General features: G+C 47.3%; 1 protein-coding gene across 1 annotated transcript; it reads right to left on the reverse strand.

Moving 5' to 3' along the window:
- Positions 1–1,256: 1,256 nt before the first annotated feature.
- Positions 1,257–16,972, reverse strand: cntnap1 (contactin associated protein 1). Its single transcript, XM_030088631.1, has 24 exons — positions 16,639–16,972; positions 12,102–12,203; positions 10,589–10,782; positions 10,165–10,318; positions 9,522–9,725; positions 9,265–9,449; positions 9,047–9,196; positions 8,625–8,886; positions 8,378–8,527; positions 8,110–8,284; positions 7,885–7,991; positions 7,635–7,757; positions 7,189–7,392; positions 6,944–7,100; positions 6,735–6,862; positions 6,463–6,636; positions 6,147–6,365; positions 5,830–6,069; positions 5,517–5,756; positions 5,300–5,427; positions 4,502–4,595; positions 4,183–4,413; positions 4,050–4,094; positions 1,257–2,034 (listed from the first exon to the last, which is right to left on the reverse strand). Exons 1-24 carry the CDS (start codon positions 16,697–16,699, stop codon positions 1,835–1,837), a joined length of 3,927 nt encoding a protein of 1,308 aa, XP_029944491.1. The 5' UTR covers positions 16,700–16,972; the 3' UTR covers positions 1,257–1,834.
- Between the last annotated feature and the right edge of the window lie 785 nt (positions 16,973–17,757).

The raw sequence follows: 17,757 nt of genomic DNA on the forward strand, positions 1-17,757 counted from the left end.
GCTAAAGCAGTCTACAACGAGAACTGTTCAGTACATTACAGAGTCAAAGGATTTACATTCAACGCTCCAATCCAGCCGTTGCTCAACTTCAGGAGGAAGAAATGAAAAGTCGCCTAAACACAGTAGTCATATATTCACGTGTACACTCAGTACGTCCTACTTGATATTCTGCATTTGCAAACTAAACCAAGACGTTTCCATCATTGGTGGTGGAAAGAAGCTCCTATTATTGCATGTTAACTGCAAAGTGCGCTCATGCTCTACATGTGCATAGCTGGTATGGTGCAAGTGTCACTTTTTTTTTTTTAATTTTATTGTTTGTTTTTTTTTTAGATTATTATTTTCTTAATTCCACAAAGACATTAGTGCTCCAGTGACGAGGTGCGCTGTAGTGAGGGGATGAGAGCTCTAATCAAATGAAATTTCATCTCGACAAGGAGGAAAAAATTTCATCAAGCAATTTTTTTTTTGTTTTTGTTTTTGTTTTCATTTGTTTTAACTTTTCACTGGAAGCAGCTAAACAAGCAGCAGCAGCAGCGAGGATGTGGTCCGCCACTGTCCTACAGCGTTACAAACATATTCAAGCAGTGTTGGAAGTAAAAGATTTAGCATTTACACTCCTGTGGTCCGCTGTACATAAGTTATTGTTTATGTGTGTGTGTGTGAGTGTGTGTGTGTGTTTAGATGTATGCTTCTCCACATCCCCATAAGGAAGCAGCTGTTCCCTGAATGTTGTTGTTTATTGAAGGTTGAGGAAGGATGGATTCCTCTTCGCTTTAGAGTCAAAACACCCCGTAGCACCAAGCTAGTGGCAGCTTGATCACAACACACAGAAAAAAACGGAAGGAATGAGTTCTTGAGATCTTTCAGTCTGTCCCTGGAAAGCTTTACTTCCGCTTCAGTTCCTGTTCTGCCGGCTAAGCTCCCGCGCCCAGAGGTACGCCACATTTGCATTTCCAAAGCCCAATAATTAAAAATCTAGAGATCTGAGCGTAATGCGATTTGGAGAAGCTGCTATCTACTGACACTAGGGCGAATCTGAACCACCGACGTGCGTCGTCCTGTATAGGTTATAGGACACAATACAGTTATAGGCTGCAATACAACAAAGCGGATACACCTTTTACGGTCTCTATATGAAACATCCCGAAGCTCGACATCTCATAGCTCCATGCTTGTGAAAACATTGATCCCGTTCCCTCAGATTCTGTGTGCTTGTGGCGCCGGTGGGACTTTTAACCGGCTTTTGGAAATGCACTGTTCAACCCCGGGACAGATTACAAGCGACGGTGTCAAAAAATGGCTCCATGAGAGATTGTCGTTCAAAGGTTTGTTTTTAGATGGCGATAGATCGGTACAGTAAGCTATCGATAGCTGTTATCGGTCTCAGAAAATGGCTCAGAAAATAAAGCAGTCGGTATAAGGCTGGATGTTTGAAATCGACGCGCCAATTGAAGTTTCCGTAACACCCTCTGCCCTACAGGGTCTGATCTGAATAAGCCGTAACAGTGACTCCAGATCACGCTCGCTCAGACGAGGCACTTCAGTAGGTCGCCCTGCGGTACAGCGCGAGACTCGCTGGCTCCTCATGCAACACTGGGGCTTGATTCCAACCCAAAATTCACCAAAATACATACTGTGTAGAGCACCAGGCGTCATATCCCACTCACCTGGGGAAGAGGACACAAAGCAAAATGTAGAAAAGAAAGAAAACAAACCAAAATATTTCAAACTGAATACAGGTATCTGTGGTTTTTTTTTTTTTTTTGTTAGTGCTATTTCCCGTTCCAACCCCCCGTCGAAGCCCACCCATTGTCCCAGAGGTCCGCCGGTGCTAGTCGCTCCTGAACTCCTCCTCGATTTCCGGGAGGTTCTTCTTTTCCCTGCGCAGCGTCTCGGTCAGCGGCCGCGAGCTGCTGGGAGACTCCAGGTTTTTGGGTTCGTTGGTGTGGTAACTGCCCTTCTGCTGGTAGGCGTAGACGTAGATGCTGTACAGGCCGCCGAAGAGCAGCAGCAGCGCCAGGATGACAATGACTGCGGGATAAAAATAGACGCAGACTGTGAGGGAAAAAGATGCGGCCGCGAAATACTGATGAGGGAGAGGCGCTGGGCTGAGATTCCAGAGGGAGATCGGCAATCAGACAAACTGAGACTGTGGGCTAATTAAGGTCACAGCGAGACTGGAGCCACAAATCTGGGCTGAAGCTGCATTAATAGTTCTATCATTACATTTGACAGGAGAGATAAACTAATTTCAATCATGCTGCCGTTTCATCGCACATCGTCTTACTGTTGGATGTTCTTTTGTCTTTATATCTGTGATCTTTATATGATTTTTTTATCAATGTGAAGCACTTTGTGACAGCTGATCTGTGAAAAGCACTATGGAAATACATTTTTACTTGCTGTCTTAGTGTGTTTAATGTATCTGATCTTGATTCTCATCTTTTTTTTGTTCCTATTTAACTGATTACCCTGAAGGATGACTTCAAGTAAACCGAAAGTTTGAAAGCGTCCTCGTCAGCTAGTCTATGTTTTCACTTCTTGAATATTGAATGCGCACTCTGAGTAAGCTTTCAGAACATAGGACAGATTTGTATCTCTTGACCTCGGGGGTTCGCTACTTCTGTAATTTGAGAAGATTGTCTAATATATGCAGCAATGCCAGAACGGAAATGAGCAGAGGAGGAGGAGACAGCAGTGCGTCAGTTCAGTTCAGTTTGGAAATGGCTGCTGTCATGTAGTACGGCTTCAGCTAAATGTTGCATGACTCAGTAATCCAACCATGAATAGGAAGGTTTATAGAATTAAATAAAATCCAAATCTGCACTGCGGCTGTTCACTTTATAATATGACATATTCAGCTAACGGCTGTTTGGCTTTTTTGCAGCCGCGTGATGAACTGTTGTTCAGCGTTTGGCTTCGCAGCTGAATCAGAGCGTTTGCTTTGCTTTCCTCCTGCGCTCCATTCACACTTGGGTCAGGAGGAGAAATGGGAACTTGAAGCTGCCTGGAGGTGTGTGTGTGTGTGTGTGTGTGTGTGTGTGTGTGTGTGTGTTTGTCAGTCAGGCCGCTGGCTGTGTGACGAAGCGGTGAAAAGTCACAACCGACTCCCTGCAGCTCAGCTTCCTATCCTCATACAAGACGGGAACAATATGTGATATGGAAGGATGCATTATTATTGTTTGGATGCGGGAATGGAGCCGTAATCTTTAACGGCCCTGCATTAGCATAATAACTCTGATAATAAATGATCTATGAAACCGAAGCATCTATCAATGGCGAGGAGTAATCCGGGCCCCTGCAGACTAAATATAGCTGATCCGGTGAAGGTCTCAGACGGGGATGGAGCAGGGAGTCTCTGTGCTGCGGTTTAATCCCGGTCTCCAGCCTCTCCTGCTCATCGGGGGGACCTGCTCTAATTTCCCCCTCGTCTGTAACGCGGCGCTGCAGGCCGCCGATCCGCTCTCATCGCTCAACATGTCCGCTGCTTATAAGGTTAGGATGTGGATTACACAGGTTAAGTAATAGTTATGATTAGATCTGCGGAAAAGTCATTTTTCATTTATTTTCATTCACATTCTTTATATTCAGCAGTATTTCCTACAGAATATACGTTTCTGAACCTATACAGGTATTTAAGTGATGCCAGGATTTCCTAGTTCACAGTATTTCTTGCATTTTGCAACCTCATTAAAAAGTTGATCTGACTTAATCTGAGAGGATTCAATTCTGCTGTCTGGATTTAAAAAAAAAAACACTTTAAAAAAAATGAGATTTTGTTTGTTTGTTTTGTTTTTTTCCCCTCTATTTGGGTTCTTTGGTTTTCTCCCATATGTATTCTAATCATGCCTCCCGTCCGGCGCTGGAGTAAACACTCAAAAGCTTTTGCTGGAATCTGAAGGCTCGGCTCTAATTTAGGATTAGAGGATTTTAGAAAAGAAGAAAAAAAAGAAGAAGAAAGAGTTTCAAAAGGTCTGAGTCGTCTGGGACGGGACGGAAAGAAGCGAATAAAACAGAAATGAAAGGGGAATCAGTGGAAACCTTACCTGTTATCCAGAACAGACCCAGGTCATCGTGGATATAAATATACTCTGCAAAACAAAGAGACAGAACGTTTTGAGTGCTTCGACACTTTAAATAATATCTCCTGTGTGTCTTTGTTGTGCTGTTTGTGCTGACCTATGCTGGTGAACCAGGGGTCCACCTCCCAGGGGACGTAGCCCAGCACGGGCGGGAAGGCACCGCAGTTGGACTCGGAGACGTAACCCTGCGTGGTGACCGGAGGGTCCGTCTCATTGGGGCGGAAAAGGGCCTTCAGGGGGGCGTACACGTTGTACCGCACCCCGGATATGCAGCCGATGAAGCCCGGAGCGTTGTGTTTCTGGATCTCATAGTCGATGTCGCCAACCTCTGAAGGGGAGATCATTAAACAGAATTTACCAGCAGAGTGAATATATTGCAACTCCTGACTGGCAGTAGCAGTGAGTAAGAGTTTTACCCATCACACGGCCGAGGAACATGGACTTAGGAGAGTCGAATCGTGCATCTTCAACCAAAGTGATTTTTTCCACTATCGGCTCCATATAATCCACCTAAATGCGGGAAATAAAAGAGTCAGATTATGAATAAAAACTCTGTATATCGTCATGATATGCACATCCTTTATCTCACCAGACTCTCTGATGCTTTTCATGTAATTTTATATAATATTAAAGTTGTTGGGATTCATTGTTAGTTAAAACATATACGTTTTCTCATGTGAGTTACCATACAGCTTAATTCTTGAAATAACGATTTGCATGAAAGCACTTTCACATGATGCAGGATTTTGCTTTAAAATTTCACTTTTAATAATAATAATGGAGAAGCACTTAACAAATCTTACTAGTTTTGCATTTTTTGATGCTCGGATCAGAAGATTTATGCCACTTTCACATCTGCGTTGTAAATTTTGGGCCGCAGTCAGGAATAATATGGAAGGCAGCCAGTCTGGCGCTCTCAGAAACTGTGATTGTGGAGGTAATGGCACACCTGCTAGTCATTTCCTACAACGTTTTGACTCAATACACTGAGCCGAGCTGATCAGCCGCAGGTTGTTTGTAGTGATAAGAAAGATATCAGTGTCTCTATCAAATCAGAGATCTGATCCTGGAGGGGAAAACTGCACTCCTGGACCTCTTCCTTTCCTTCACATTTATGAGGTCTGTCATCTGAGAACCTCAAACTGATCCGAAGCAGAGCACAGATTTCCTGAAATGAATGTGTTTTGAACGGCGGAGGCGGTGGGAATAAAAACCTGTGTCTTGATGGTTCTGTTGTGCCTCGTTATGTTCACGTAGTGCGGGTATCCGTCCGCCAGGTTTCGGTTGGTCAGCTCGTACTTGTGTGTTATGAGTCCCAGTTTATAGCGCAGATCGACAGTCCCTGCAGCAAGAGAGGCAACAGAAGGCTTCAGAAGCAGAAGCTGCTTTGGTGGATAGTAAGAAGGAAGGTTTTTTTTTTTTTTCACCTACCGTCATACTTGAGGAGGATAGCAATGTAGTCCTGGACGAAGGAGCTGATGTACAGCAGCACGGCGGGCTTGTGAACCGTACTGAAGCTGAACTCTATCTCCTCGGCCGTGTCGTTGTAGCCCAGGCTGAAGTTGTCGTAGTGCGGGTCGATCCAGTTGGCCCACGCCGCCTCGTCCGATACGGGCTTCTTCCGTATGTTATACTTCAGCCACGATCCGATCTCGAAATAGGCTCCGATATCTTACGGAGGAATCAGAGAGTCAGACGATCGACGCCGGGGCTGTAGAGAGACGTATGCTGAACGTGAGCTCACCTTTATGGCAGTAGAAACCATCAAACGCCGTGTTGTTGCAGTCACAGGTGTAGGAGGCGTATCCCTCGATGCACTGGCCGCTGTTCCGGCACGGTATGGTGGCGTTGAGGCACTGCCCGGTGCAGTTCCTCCTGATGCCCTGCGCCTCGTTCACTTTCCCTTCCAGGTCAAGGGGAGCTCCGTTTATCCGTAGTCCTCGAAGGCAGCCCAAGAAAGGCCTGAGGGTCCGGTTCGCAGCACCTGCCACGGAGAACGTCTCAGTCAGTGGTCTTCACTCAGGCAAGGCTCGACTTTCGCTCCCGTTAACCAAAACCTACCGACAAGCAGCGGGTGCGTGAAGTCCATGGTGACGAAGGTCTGGCCGGGCAGCCGTTTGACCGTCCAGGGCTGGTAATCCACCTTGATGCGCGCGACCTTCACGTTAAGTTCAGCCTGGACGAAGTGCCACTCGTTGTCGTTGAGCGGCACGGGAGAGTGCAAGGTCACGTTGAGGATTCCGTCGCCGACCATGAACACCAAGGCGAGGTTATGGGTGGCTGAAAAAAAAAAAAAAAAAAGAGACGGAGAGAATGTTTCACTTTGAGTTTAGGAGCAGTCTAGTCCAGCTGCAGGAGAGAGATGGAGTCCACTCACTGTTCAGCTCCACTCGAATGAAGTTCTTGAGATGGTCGTCTGAGTTCTCCAGGAAGACGCAGTGCTCTCGGTAGGTCTTGAAGTGGAAGGAGATGTCGATGGTGTTTCCAGGCCGCAGGGTGGGGAAGGTGATGTAGGTGGGCTTAGTGAAGGCGATGGTGTTCCAGATGTTCCCTGTGGAAAACACAGATGTGTATTTAGGTAGTGAGATCAACGCGTGAAGCGTCAGCGTTAGCGTTAGCGTTAGCATAACCCATCATTCTGAGGCTCACTGTCGCCGTGGCAGCGGAGCGGTCCCACTGTGAACTGCGCCTCGGAGCCGGTTCGGTTGGTGTCTCCAACCACCACCCTTCTCACGGGCAGGTGGTCTCTGAAGTCCAAGTAGCCTTTATCCGAATACCTGAAATCCACGACAGGGGTTTGAGAGCCCTGGAATCACGGCGGAAGCCGAGTCGAGGCTCTTAACGGCACCTCCGCTCACCACTGTCTGTAGTCTGCATCACAGTTGCACTGGAACTTGGGGTCGACGCAGGTTTGGTTGATGGCACAGCCACACTTTTGGACCTCTCTGAACGTCCCGCCCCAGTAATAGTGACTCTCGTTGTTGCGGCCGATCCAGTAACCGAACGGCCGCCCGTCTATTTTAGAACAGAGATTGTTCCAGATGTGTCATCTGAGCCTTTCCTGTTGACAGGAGGAAACTAAAAACCCGCCGATTCTACTTACTCGGCGTGTTGAGGAGGCGGGACTTATAGCAGGAGTAGTCAATCCACTGCTCGCAGTACAGGGAGGTGTTGGCCAGAGCAGTGACTTCGTCCCACGAGGCGTTCCAGTAGTTGACGTCTCCGATATACGGCCGGTCGATTGAACTCCCAGTCACCTTCGTCCCATCTGCTCGATCATGCATTATTACTGTCCACGCTTTATACGCTGCAAAGAGGCACAACAGACATGCGTCACTGAACAGAGAGGTGGCAAAAAAAGAAAAAGAACGTTTCTACACAGTGTTATATAAACCCTTTTATTTCCCTTGAGACATCAATGTAAATTTCCTCATAATTGGAATAAAATAGCTTGACTCATTGTTTTCAGGCAGCCCACAGATGCTTTGGCCAACAGTGAACACATTGCTGGTAACGAGTGTGTTTTATCAGGGACAAGCGATTACTCACACTTCATTTTGCAGTACACTTCAAATGGTTTGAGCGGCCCACTCAGATCAGGATCGATGGTGTAGTTTCCAGACCAATACTTGCCGCTGAGTCTGTAGGCCTCGCACGATTCTTTATAAACCGCTGCTCGAGGAGAGGGACGAGCCATTTGTTATCATGAGGAATAAACACACCACCGGCCAGGCGCAATTAGGTGGAAAGTGAGAATTACTGCAGTGATAAAAAAGATTTTTTTCAAGAAGCAACTCACACATGTGACAGACTTCTCCTTTATATCCTGTATTCTCACACAGGCAGATGAAGTCGTCCCACGACTGGATGCATCTGCCTTCATGCTCACACGGATTTGGAGTACATCTGTTATATGAAACACGTTTTCAAGCTGAGGATTTTCACAGTTTTGCTTTATTTCTACCTTTGTTGCTTCATCAGCCGGATGTGCTCAGCGGTGCGGTTCCTGTACAGGAAGTCCTACCTGTCAGTGATCCCACAGGTCCCTAACAGCAGCTCGGCGTACCGCCCCCACTGCCGCTGCAGAATGATGTCAATATCGAGCTGCTCGTTGTCTATGAAGATGTGCTGCATGCAGCCGTGGAAGCGATTCAGCTTGGTCTCACACTTTCGTATAGTGTTATTGGTTTTTGGACAACCTGAGTGCGAGATAGCAAAATTTCAAAAAGCTGAAAGAGATTTTTTTTTTTTCTTTTTTGCTCTCGGTTTGATGAATGAACTCATCCCCGCACCTCCAAAGAAGTAGCGGTCTCCTGTCCGGATGGTGAAAGGGTTGGTGATCTTTAACGGCGAAGCCTCTTCTTCATCGATAGTGAGAGTCATCAGGTTGTCTCTGGCTGCTAAATCCACCGTGTGCCAGTAGCCGTCGTTCAGCCTGTATCCTGAAACACCATGACAGAGCTGTCATTAAAAACCACATTCGATGACTAATGCGACTCTTTCAAGTCAAAGTTAGCCACAACCGCTCCCATCACACACCTGCAGCGAACTGCAGTTTCTTCTTGCCGGGCTGGAATATGGTGACGTTGATCTGTCCCTCGCTCAGGCCCAGCTCAAGGGCGCCCAGGTCGTCGGCGAAGCGCGTGAACATCAGCAGACCCGTGTAGTCCCAGGAGCGGAACTTGAACTTCACGAACATGCGAGGCCTCCGGAAGAAGCCCGGCACCTGTAGGTAGTTGTTGGGCCCGGCGAACGTCATGGGTTTGAGCAGGATGTCCCGGCAGGCGAAGTGCATCTTTTTCTGGGCGGAACGGGAGAGAGAGAGAGGGAGAGAGAGAGAGACTCCATTCATCACGGCAAGCACGGCAAATGAAGCAGAGATGAAACTGCCAATACCGAGGCAATTACAAGGAATAGACATCCTTTTTAATGAGCCGCTTGTGTTTGCTGGAGATTCTTGCCTTCCTCGGTATGCGGATGTCACTCTCCTCTCTCTTCGCCTTGTCGATCACATTGACGCCATTGATGAAGACGTTTTCCAGGCAGCCTCGGAAGTTGGGCGTGGTGGGCAGGTGGGGCAGGTTCTGCTCGATTACCCCTCCTACATACATCTGAGCAACAGGCAGAGAGACTTGAGTGACCATTCCTCAGCAGCCGACGGCCGTGCGGGTGAGGTTACCTGCGAATCCAGGTCCAGGTGGGTGAACTCCCCGTTGCAGATGGCCGTCACCGTCTGGCTGTCCACCGTGAAGTTCACCTGCCGGCCGTAGCGCTTGATGGTGACGTAGTGCCAGTGGAGGTTATCCAGGAGGCTCCCGGCGGTCAGAGTCGTTCGCCCGTTCACTTTGTGCACATTACTGCTTCCTGAACGAAAAACACGAGAGTTTAAAACTTTAGATCAGAGTCTCGACGGTGAAAGCAAGTCTGAGGGCGCACCGAGGCTGATGTGCAGGTAGAGGCGGCCTCGCTTCAGCTCCAGGGTGAAGAGGTCTCCCTGAATCCCCTCGCTGTGCAGCAGCAGACCGTCCTGCTCCAGGGTTTTGAAGTTTATTGCGATGTGATCGCGCAGCGTGCGGGACCTCTTCTCGGGGTACATGTAGACCACCGAGTCGTCTCCGTTGTACTGCAGCACGTAGGAATCTGAAACCAGGAGAAAAGACATCGCATAATAGGAACAAGCACACACACACTCTGACAAACACTCATTGGAAAAAGTTTCATGTTATAATTAACCCAAACACTGGGGTCACTTGTAACACTTCACTTCTTGTGTCTGAAGCTGCATTTTTTGTTATTTTTCTTTGTGTTGAAATGAAAACCCCTCAATAGCAAACATGTGTAACTAGTTTGTATCAGATTTTTTTTAAAGGCTTGAGATATTGACAGACATGTTTCAACCCTTCCTGCTCTCCAATATAAATCAAGTGATGCTGGAAGTAATAATCTGCCAGGAACATATTTGGCTTTAGGAATCCGTGGCTTTTTGTCAAAGAGGATTAGGCACTGGGATTGTCGATCGTCCCTGGACGCGAACGGGAATCAGCAAACTGTCATCTGGCGTCCATTAGTCCGTTCTCACCATAAGGGCAGCCGAACAGCTCCAGCCGCACTCCGATCTTCCCTCCGTTCTCCGTGTTCCACTCCAGAGGCAGCAGGCGGATGTGTTTGGCAGTGAAGGCGTAATGGAAGACATTCCTTTTCACCTGATAGTAATTCCAGTTCCCGGGCATGGTCTGCAAAACAGAAGAGTAACTTACTGAGTCAGGGTGACGGCGTTAGCGCCTTATTAGGCCAGCCGAGATGAACTGGTGATGAGATTAGGCCTGTCAGCGTGGAGGGAGATAATATGCTGCGCCGTCTTTGTTTGAGCCTCCAGAATAATAAATATGATACATTCTGGATCCAGAATCGGCTATAAAGATTACGATTGACTCTTTAATCCCTGACTCATCCCAGTTAAGGCCATCAACCCCCCCCCCCCCCGCCCTTCCTCTGGCACCTACTGAGTTTCCTCCTTTCATGATGTAGGGCGTCCAGGAGTCGGGCCGGTCTCCGTACAGCAGCGTGTACCTGGTCACCCAGTCGTAGGAGTTGAAGGTCCCCTGGGTGGCGATGGCTCTCAGCCGGTACTTCCTGCCCAGGTCCACCTGCAGCCATGGCTGTCTGTCCCGGGGGGACGGCGACCAGCCGCTGCTGCCTGAGTGGGGGACAGAGATGAACACATCCTGGGTGGAGCTGTCCTCGTGATTACTCACACCTCTGGGAGTTTTTTCCGAGAAAATGAATGGATTTGGTGAAGTTTGTCTATCATGACTGTCCTTGAATCATTTCGTTTCTGATCTTGAACTAAACTCCTTCTTCTTGACCAGAAAGTGAGAATAACCAGAACAGGTTTCCTCTATTTCTAAACGTCTGTGAAGATTTTCATCAGGACATCTTGAAATCACTGCTGGACACAGATTAGCACATTTGCAGGAAGTGAAAACAATGGATATTATCACAAAAGAACACTTTTTTTAAGATCATATCAGAGATATTAATACTTCTGGACAGAATACTTGGCAATGTGTATTATTATGCAAGTGAAATTCAGCCAGTAATATCAGGAAAGCAGTAAGTGCACATGAAAAACCAACATAATGGCTTTTACAAATGAAGAATCTATAAAAGAAGGGTATTTAAATGAGTTGTGAATAAAATTGTGGATGTTTTTAACTTACTGAGGACTGAAGTCATATAAATGAGATATTTTCAGTGAAACGATGATTTGTTTTATCAGGAATTTTAATATTAATGGGACTTGATTGAGCAGCTTCTGCCAGACTGGAGAAAGAATCATTTACATTTTATCAGCTCAAATGTAGGAACCTCTTGGTAAACATGCCTGAAATTTTCCATAACAGTATAACAGCTTGAATAATTGTCCCTCGTGTGCTAAAACAGCGCTGACCCATCAATACTCCGGCTTCACTGGACCTCTGGTGATCCTTCAAGTCCCGTCAGCTGAAATTCATCAATGAGCCTGGACTGCTCGTCTGTCTTCGCACCACTTTTGATGAATAGTGAATAATACTGCGGAGCAGGTCCTGAGATGCTCTGACTCATTCATCCACCTTCATTTGTCGCCTGTCCAACTCTCTTAAATTCTTACCGTACACTTTGTCATTTTTTTTTTTTTTCAGTTTCCAACTAAACAATCTTCAAGAACAAAATGTTCTTTTGGTATTTGTGAGGATTCACAGCCCTGCTCCACAACTCTGTTTACTCTGTTTTTTAATCTGGTCCGGGTGGAGAAATCTAAATTTACCTGCTCCTTTTTAAAAGTCTCAAGTCTTCCATTAGGGGCTAAGCAGATAATGAAACAGCTTTTAAGAGATTTTCTTCTTTTTCGGTTAAGCTGCAGCAAACGAAAACAACACAGTTGGATAATGACAGAGAAAATAATGGAAACAACATGCTCTGAATCTATGGTGCATTCAGATTAAAGTACGAGATTAAAAATAAAAAAAAACTTACCATACAGTTTGGCAAAATTAGCAGAGTACAGGAAGTTATATCTGGAGGAGGCCAGGAAAGAGGAGGCGTAGAGCCCGGAGATGAGCGGATCCACACATTCTCCTGCAGCGACAACACAGAGGGCACCAGGGTGAGCGGTTATTATTAATAACTGCTCATAAGCCAGGCGTTCACATTTCACAGTTCTGGCCAACAAATGGCGGCGCAGTCTGCCGGCCCGATAAGAGAAAACACTGTTTGGAGTTTAATTAGAGGTTTACTGCACGCTTTGCGGAACAGAACAACACATTCACCCAAATCTGTTTCATTGAATTCCAAGCAAAGCAAAACACATTTTGGATTTTTTGAAAGCGCCAGAACAGAGACAGCAGTGTTCCTGGTAATAGAGTCTTTTAAAGCAGGCGGACCAGAACTTATAACTCTAACTAACAGCCTTAAGATCAAACAGGATGTCGGATGCTGGTTGGGGTAGTTCGCGCTCACCTTGCGGTGTTTGGAGTTTGCATGTTCTTCCTGTACATGTGTGGGTTTTCCAATTTCCTCCCACTGTCCAAAGACATGCATTTGTGGTGAACTGGTGACTCTGAATGGCCTGCAGATGGGAATATAACGGACTTCCTCTCTCTGTTTGCACTATGATGGACTGGTAATGTGTCCAGGGTGACATCCTGTATTGGTCGCATGAAGCAATTTAAAAGATGGATGGATGATGCACTCCATCTGTAGCATTAAAAGTTATAAATAGCAGGCATTTGCATAACCTTCTTCTATTCAAGATTCATACAGATGTGTCTGTTGTAGTTTTTTTTTTGAGAGCTGAAGCTTCATGTTTTCCAATCACATTCATGCATGCAAATGCATGCCAGACTGGTTCAGTCGCAGTGAATTGTCATTCTGCATGTGGCTGTGAGACCGATAGGGCTGTCACCCATCTGCTCCAACTCTCTCCCCACAATCAGGCCATTAAAGTGACCATAATTTAGCCTAATCTCGCCTCTTGTCATGTCTGAGAATGAATACTCAAAGCTCTCACCTCAGGCAGCAGAAGAAGCACTGTCTCATTCCAAGTATGACCTTTCATATGCACCAGGGAGATTTAATATAGATAAAATACAACCTCAGATTAGTGGATATATTTCATCAAAGAGATGAAACACAGTTTCAATCTGTGCATGTGTAACAATGAAATAAAAATGAGCAGCTGAAGTCTGTTCTTTCCCTTTCATCACTATAATCCTCTGCAAACATTGGGAGCTGTTCGGTGAGCAGGAGTCTTTTCAGCGTAATTCCAGCGCCTACAATCACAGAGGTCATGGAACACGGGAGCAGGAGCAGCAAACAATGGCGACAGTGGAGAGATGAAGGGAGGATTAGCGTGCAGACTGCAGATGACGCCAGACGAGCCTCAAATTTTAAATAACCTCCCAGAGGATGGGAGCAGAAGTATGAATGAGGGAGCAGGCAGCCTTCATTCACCGCCTCGCCCTGCAATGAGTGCAGCATGAAACACACCAGCAGTGAGCATGAATGCGACGTTTTCTGCCTTTTCCGGATGAGTTCAAGTTCAATACCGGAGTGTGTTACTTGCACTGGTTCGTGTAAACCCTCACGGGTTCTGTCACCTTTCGGTCAAGGACACTCTGGAGGAAACATGCTGAGCAAGTGAAATGTGACCTTGACTTACAGCCTCTGCCTCCACGGTGACATTCCTGAAACCCAGATGATCAATACCTCTGCTGTATCATTCCTTTACTGCGCCTCGCCACATCCCCTGCTCAGAGGTCCATTCACACTCTAAATATTTAGAAGGTGTGTGGTGCGGCTTACACAAGCAGAGCTCATTTGCTCCTAATGGCCGCCACATTGATTTGCTTTAATTCCTCAGAAATAAAGAGAAAGGCTAGTTTGGCTTTAAAATCAAAGAGCAGCTTCATCCCAGACTGCGTCAGGTTAATCCAGGCCACACGGCTCCACCAACCACACCTCCACATGACGAACCTGTCACGCACCCCCACCTCTTCCCTCCCTCCCCTGCTTCCCTTCAGCCCGACTCCTCTCTGCCTTCCATCTCCATCCAAACTCTCAGAACGCTGAATCCCATTACCTCATACCCTCGCTTATCACCATCCCTCCATTTCTTTGGAGCTCTCCGGCTCACTGCTTCCCTCTCCCCCAGTGGGCGTTGTCACGTTGCTGCGGCTGAAGAGCACCTGAAGCCTGCGCCGAGCATCCAGTCACTGGGCTTTCACCCTTTTACCCCCTCCCTCCCTCCCTCCCTCCCTCCCCTGCACCACAGAGCGGCTCCTCTCTCTCTGTGTTCTTCGTGAAGGGGCTGTGGCGAGCTGTGTGCTGAATCATCAGTCTGCTGTACGTGTAGGCCGGCCTGTCTGACTCGACACATCACTGCTGCTGGCTGCCATACAGTATGCATGGGAGCACCGCCTTCATCCCGCCGAGTGTGGCTGGAGTGAAGCCGTCAGCCGAATTAAAGCATCTTCCAAAAAAGAGGACGCAAGGGAGCAAAAAAAACACAGCATCTTCTCATATAAGAGTTGCACTAAATAATTCATAGCTCAGGAGGCATCGCTGCGGGGGGCGTCTGCTGCAGCCAGGGACACAAGCTACAAACCAATGAGAGGCTGAAGACTTTCAGACTCAACTTTACCTCCATTTTGCTTCTCTAAATAAATGAGCATCTGCTCTGAAAGACTAATTCCTCTAAAAGCCAGGGCAAAAAAACACCAAACTTCACATTTCTGCAAATAAATCTGCTTTGAAAACCCAGAAGCAGAATAGAGAGAATGCCTCAGCCACACCCCAGGATGGACAGCAGTGGTCTGGGGCCTGAGGCTCCATTTACATCTGGCACCGCTCCACCGTACACTCCAGCCACTGGAGAAATACAGCGGGCCGGCTGTAAAGCATCATCTGGACATTTACAAGCCAGACGCTGAGCCCTCCGCATGTGGGCGAGAAATCCATCAGCAAAGTAGCCTCAGAAAAATCCTCATACGCTGCTGTCTGATCCCAGTTTAATGGCAGAACGAGTGAAAATTTCCCACAAATGTGCGATGGAGGTTCGAAGATCCAAGGTAGTTTTATTGTTGAATAAATTATGAACTCATACCTTAAGGCTGAAACTATAAAAACACGAGGAAAAGGAGTTTGTATTGGAAAGTTTCTCTCAAGCACTGCTCAGAGAAATGCAGCCAGTAATTGCAACTATCCGTCTTCTATGCAATCTGTATCAAATTGAGCGTGCAGGGCTGGATCTCATCCTAACGTAAAGCCTGGACATGTTCACCAGACCACTGTACAGAGAAAATGATGTTGCTTTGTGAGGAAACCTGGAGGAGGTTCGTGCATGAAGAACATGCAATCTCCATACAGGAAGAACAGCAGCCTCGAGCTGAGCTGGCAAATGAAAAACTAAACACCAGAATGCAGCCAAAATATATCAACTACACCAAATTATTAAATATTTATATCAACAAAACATATCACAGATGTGGGGTTTTATATTCAACGTTAAGAAGGAGTAATTCATTCTAATTCCCAAATCCAAAATGTCACTGTCAGTGCAATGTCACGTGACAACCCCTCCCTCCTGCCCAAACTCACGAGTCATGCAATGCACACTGTATAGATGAAAACGGCAGAAGACCCCCCCTCAAGTCTTTCCGCTGACACCACAAATAAAGCTGATTGGTATTCTCACGCAGGCTCCAGGGTGGATAAATGCTGCGTCTTTCCCCCTCCTCACCCAAGCAGATCCAGTCCCACCTCTATCCAGAAGTCAATGCACCACAGGACATATTCACTGATTTTCTTTTGCAGTGATTACTTTGCCTGGTGGAACCGGCATGCAGGGCTTCACAGGGAGGTGATGGCTTCCCAAAAAAAAAGTACTGCAGTGGGCTGGTCCCGGCCAGGAGCGCTGCTGCGCTCTCAGCCGTCACTCTGCACGTTTCTCAGCTCATTTCCATGCAGAAGAGCGCGCGCGCTCGCACTCATTATCCCAACATGACAGGGTTTATTTTTAATTCTTCTTCTTTTAGGGGGGATAAAAAAGACAATCGTGATTGAGAAGTCGCGCAGAGCCCGCAGGCTGCAGAAACTTGCGTGCTGGCTGAGAGGGAAGCACTGCAATGCAGCGCGGAGCGTACCGGCGCGCGCGCCTCCTGCAGGACCGCCGCACTTTGCTTTTTTTTTTTTTTTTTTTTTTTTTTTTAATGCGTTATTGCGCAAAAACCGGTGCTTGGATGTTGCAGCATCCCAAAACAATATGTGAAAAAACCCCGAATGAGCCCAGTGTGAACACTATGTCCGCCTGTGGCGCGGCGTGCGTCGCTGCCCTTCAAACATCCCAACATCAGGCTGCGTTTTGCCCCCCGCGGTGGTATTTTCCACTTATTAATACCCTGCAACTTTTTAAGCAAATGATCCGGCAACAAGCAACACGGCACGAAGGCTATAAACATCTTGGATTGTCTTTAAAACGATAAGACACGAAGACTGGCTGTTTGACGGGACTTACGTGATGAGCAGTGTTGGAAACCCAAAAACAAGAGGCATAGGCTCAGTGCTCTGCAAGTCATCCTGCAACTTAGGACGCGTTTCCCCGCGCAGGCTACGTTAATTAAGGTCGTGGATCGGTCCGCAGCATCCTCTCGACCCCCCTTTTTGGCCCAACTTTAACTCGCGCAGCTCCAACTCCTCTCCCCGGGATCTCGGGCAGCCTCTACCGGGGCGGGGACGCGCATCGGATGCTGGCGCCGATGCTGCGCTTCGCCGAGAGCGCGCACCTCTTCCCCTCTTATATCCTTTAAATTGTTTTATTCACACGGGCATGGCGTGAGACCGCAGCCCCCGCATTTTCCATTAACATTTTTTGTGAACAATCCCGCAGATCCCGGTTCGGCCCCTCCAGCTGGATTCTCAGATTGTCCCAGGGTCGGGCGCAGTGAGGGGAGGGAAAACTTTTCTCTGCAGAGAGATAGTATCTTCCCAAAAATAATCCCAACAACAAAAAATAAATAAATAAATAAATAATATAGCCCCTCTCCAATCCCTAAATCAGTGTCCTGGAGCGGGCTGACAGCAGCGGGGCTGAGGGTCACAGCATGAAGGCAGGAGAGATTTATTCTTCTGTGCTTTGGCCCCGCAGCCTGGTCCCATCCTCACTTGGCACGCTTCTCATGCACGACTGTGCGCTGCTGTAGTCAGTTGATGGTTAAGAAGTCTTTCTCTCCAGGAACGCACAGCAGAACTTATCCCCGAAATGGGATGGAGGTTGGTTAATATCCTCTTGGAGAAAAGAAAAAAATAAGAGGGGAAAAAAATGGCAAACATGAAGCTGAGGTCTGCTGGATCAGCTCACACAGCATCCATCCTCTGATGCGGCCTGGACAGAACAGGTTACAGGATGAGGATGCCAGCTGTGCCTGAACTCAGACTCATCCCCACACACACACACACACACACACACACACACACACACACACACACACACACACACACACACACACACAACACACACACACACACTTGAATGTGGTTTCACACCTTCTGGGGACATTACTCTGATGTTAATCTGACCCCAAGGGGCTTAAAGCAACATTTATTTGTCCCCACAAGGATGATTAACAGATTTGAG

This window comes from Salarias fasciatus, chromosome 4 (genome assembly GCF_902148845.1).
Source record: "Salarias fasciatus chromosome 4, fSalaFa1.1, whole genome shotgun sequence".
Taxonomy (NCBI): domain Eukaryota; kingdom Metazoa; phylum Chordata; class Actinopteri; order Blenniiformes; family Blenniidae; genus Salarias; species Salarias fasciatus.

What these genes read in the sequence shown, in the direction of transcription:
- cntnap1 (XM_030088631.1), bottom strand. Translation starts at nt 16,699, where the DNA reads ATGACTTGCAGAGCACTGAGCCTATGCCTCTTGTTTTTGGGTTTCCAA. An exon ending in TCATGAAAGGAGGAAACTCA is followed by an intron (nt 10,319 to 10,588) that starts GTAGGTGCCAGA and finishes TCTGTTTTGCAG; the next exon opens with ACCATGCCCGGGAACTGGAA. An exon ending in CACGCACCCGCTGCTTGTCG is followed by an intron (nt 6,070 to 6,146) that starts GTAGGTTTTGGT and finishes TCTCCGTGGCAG; the next exon opens with GTGCTGCGAACCGGACCCTC.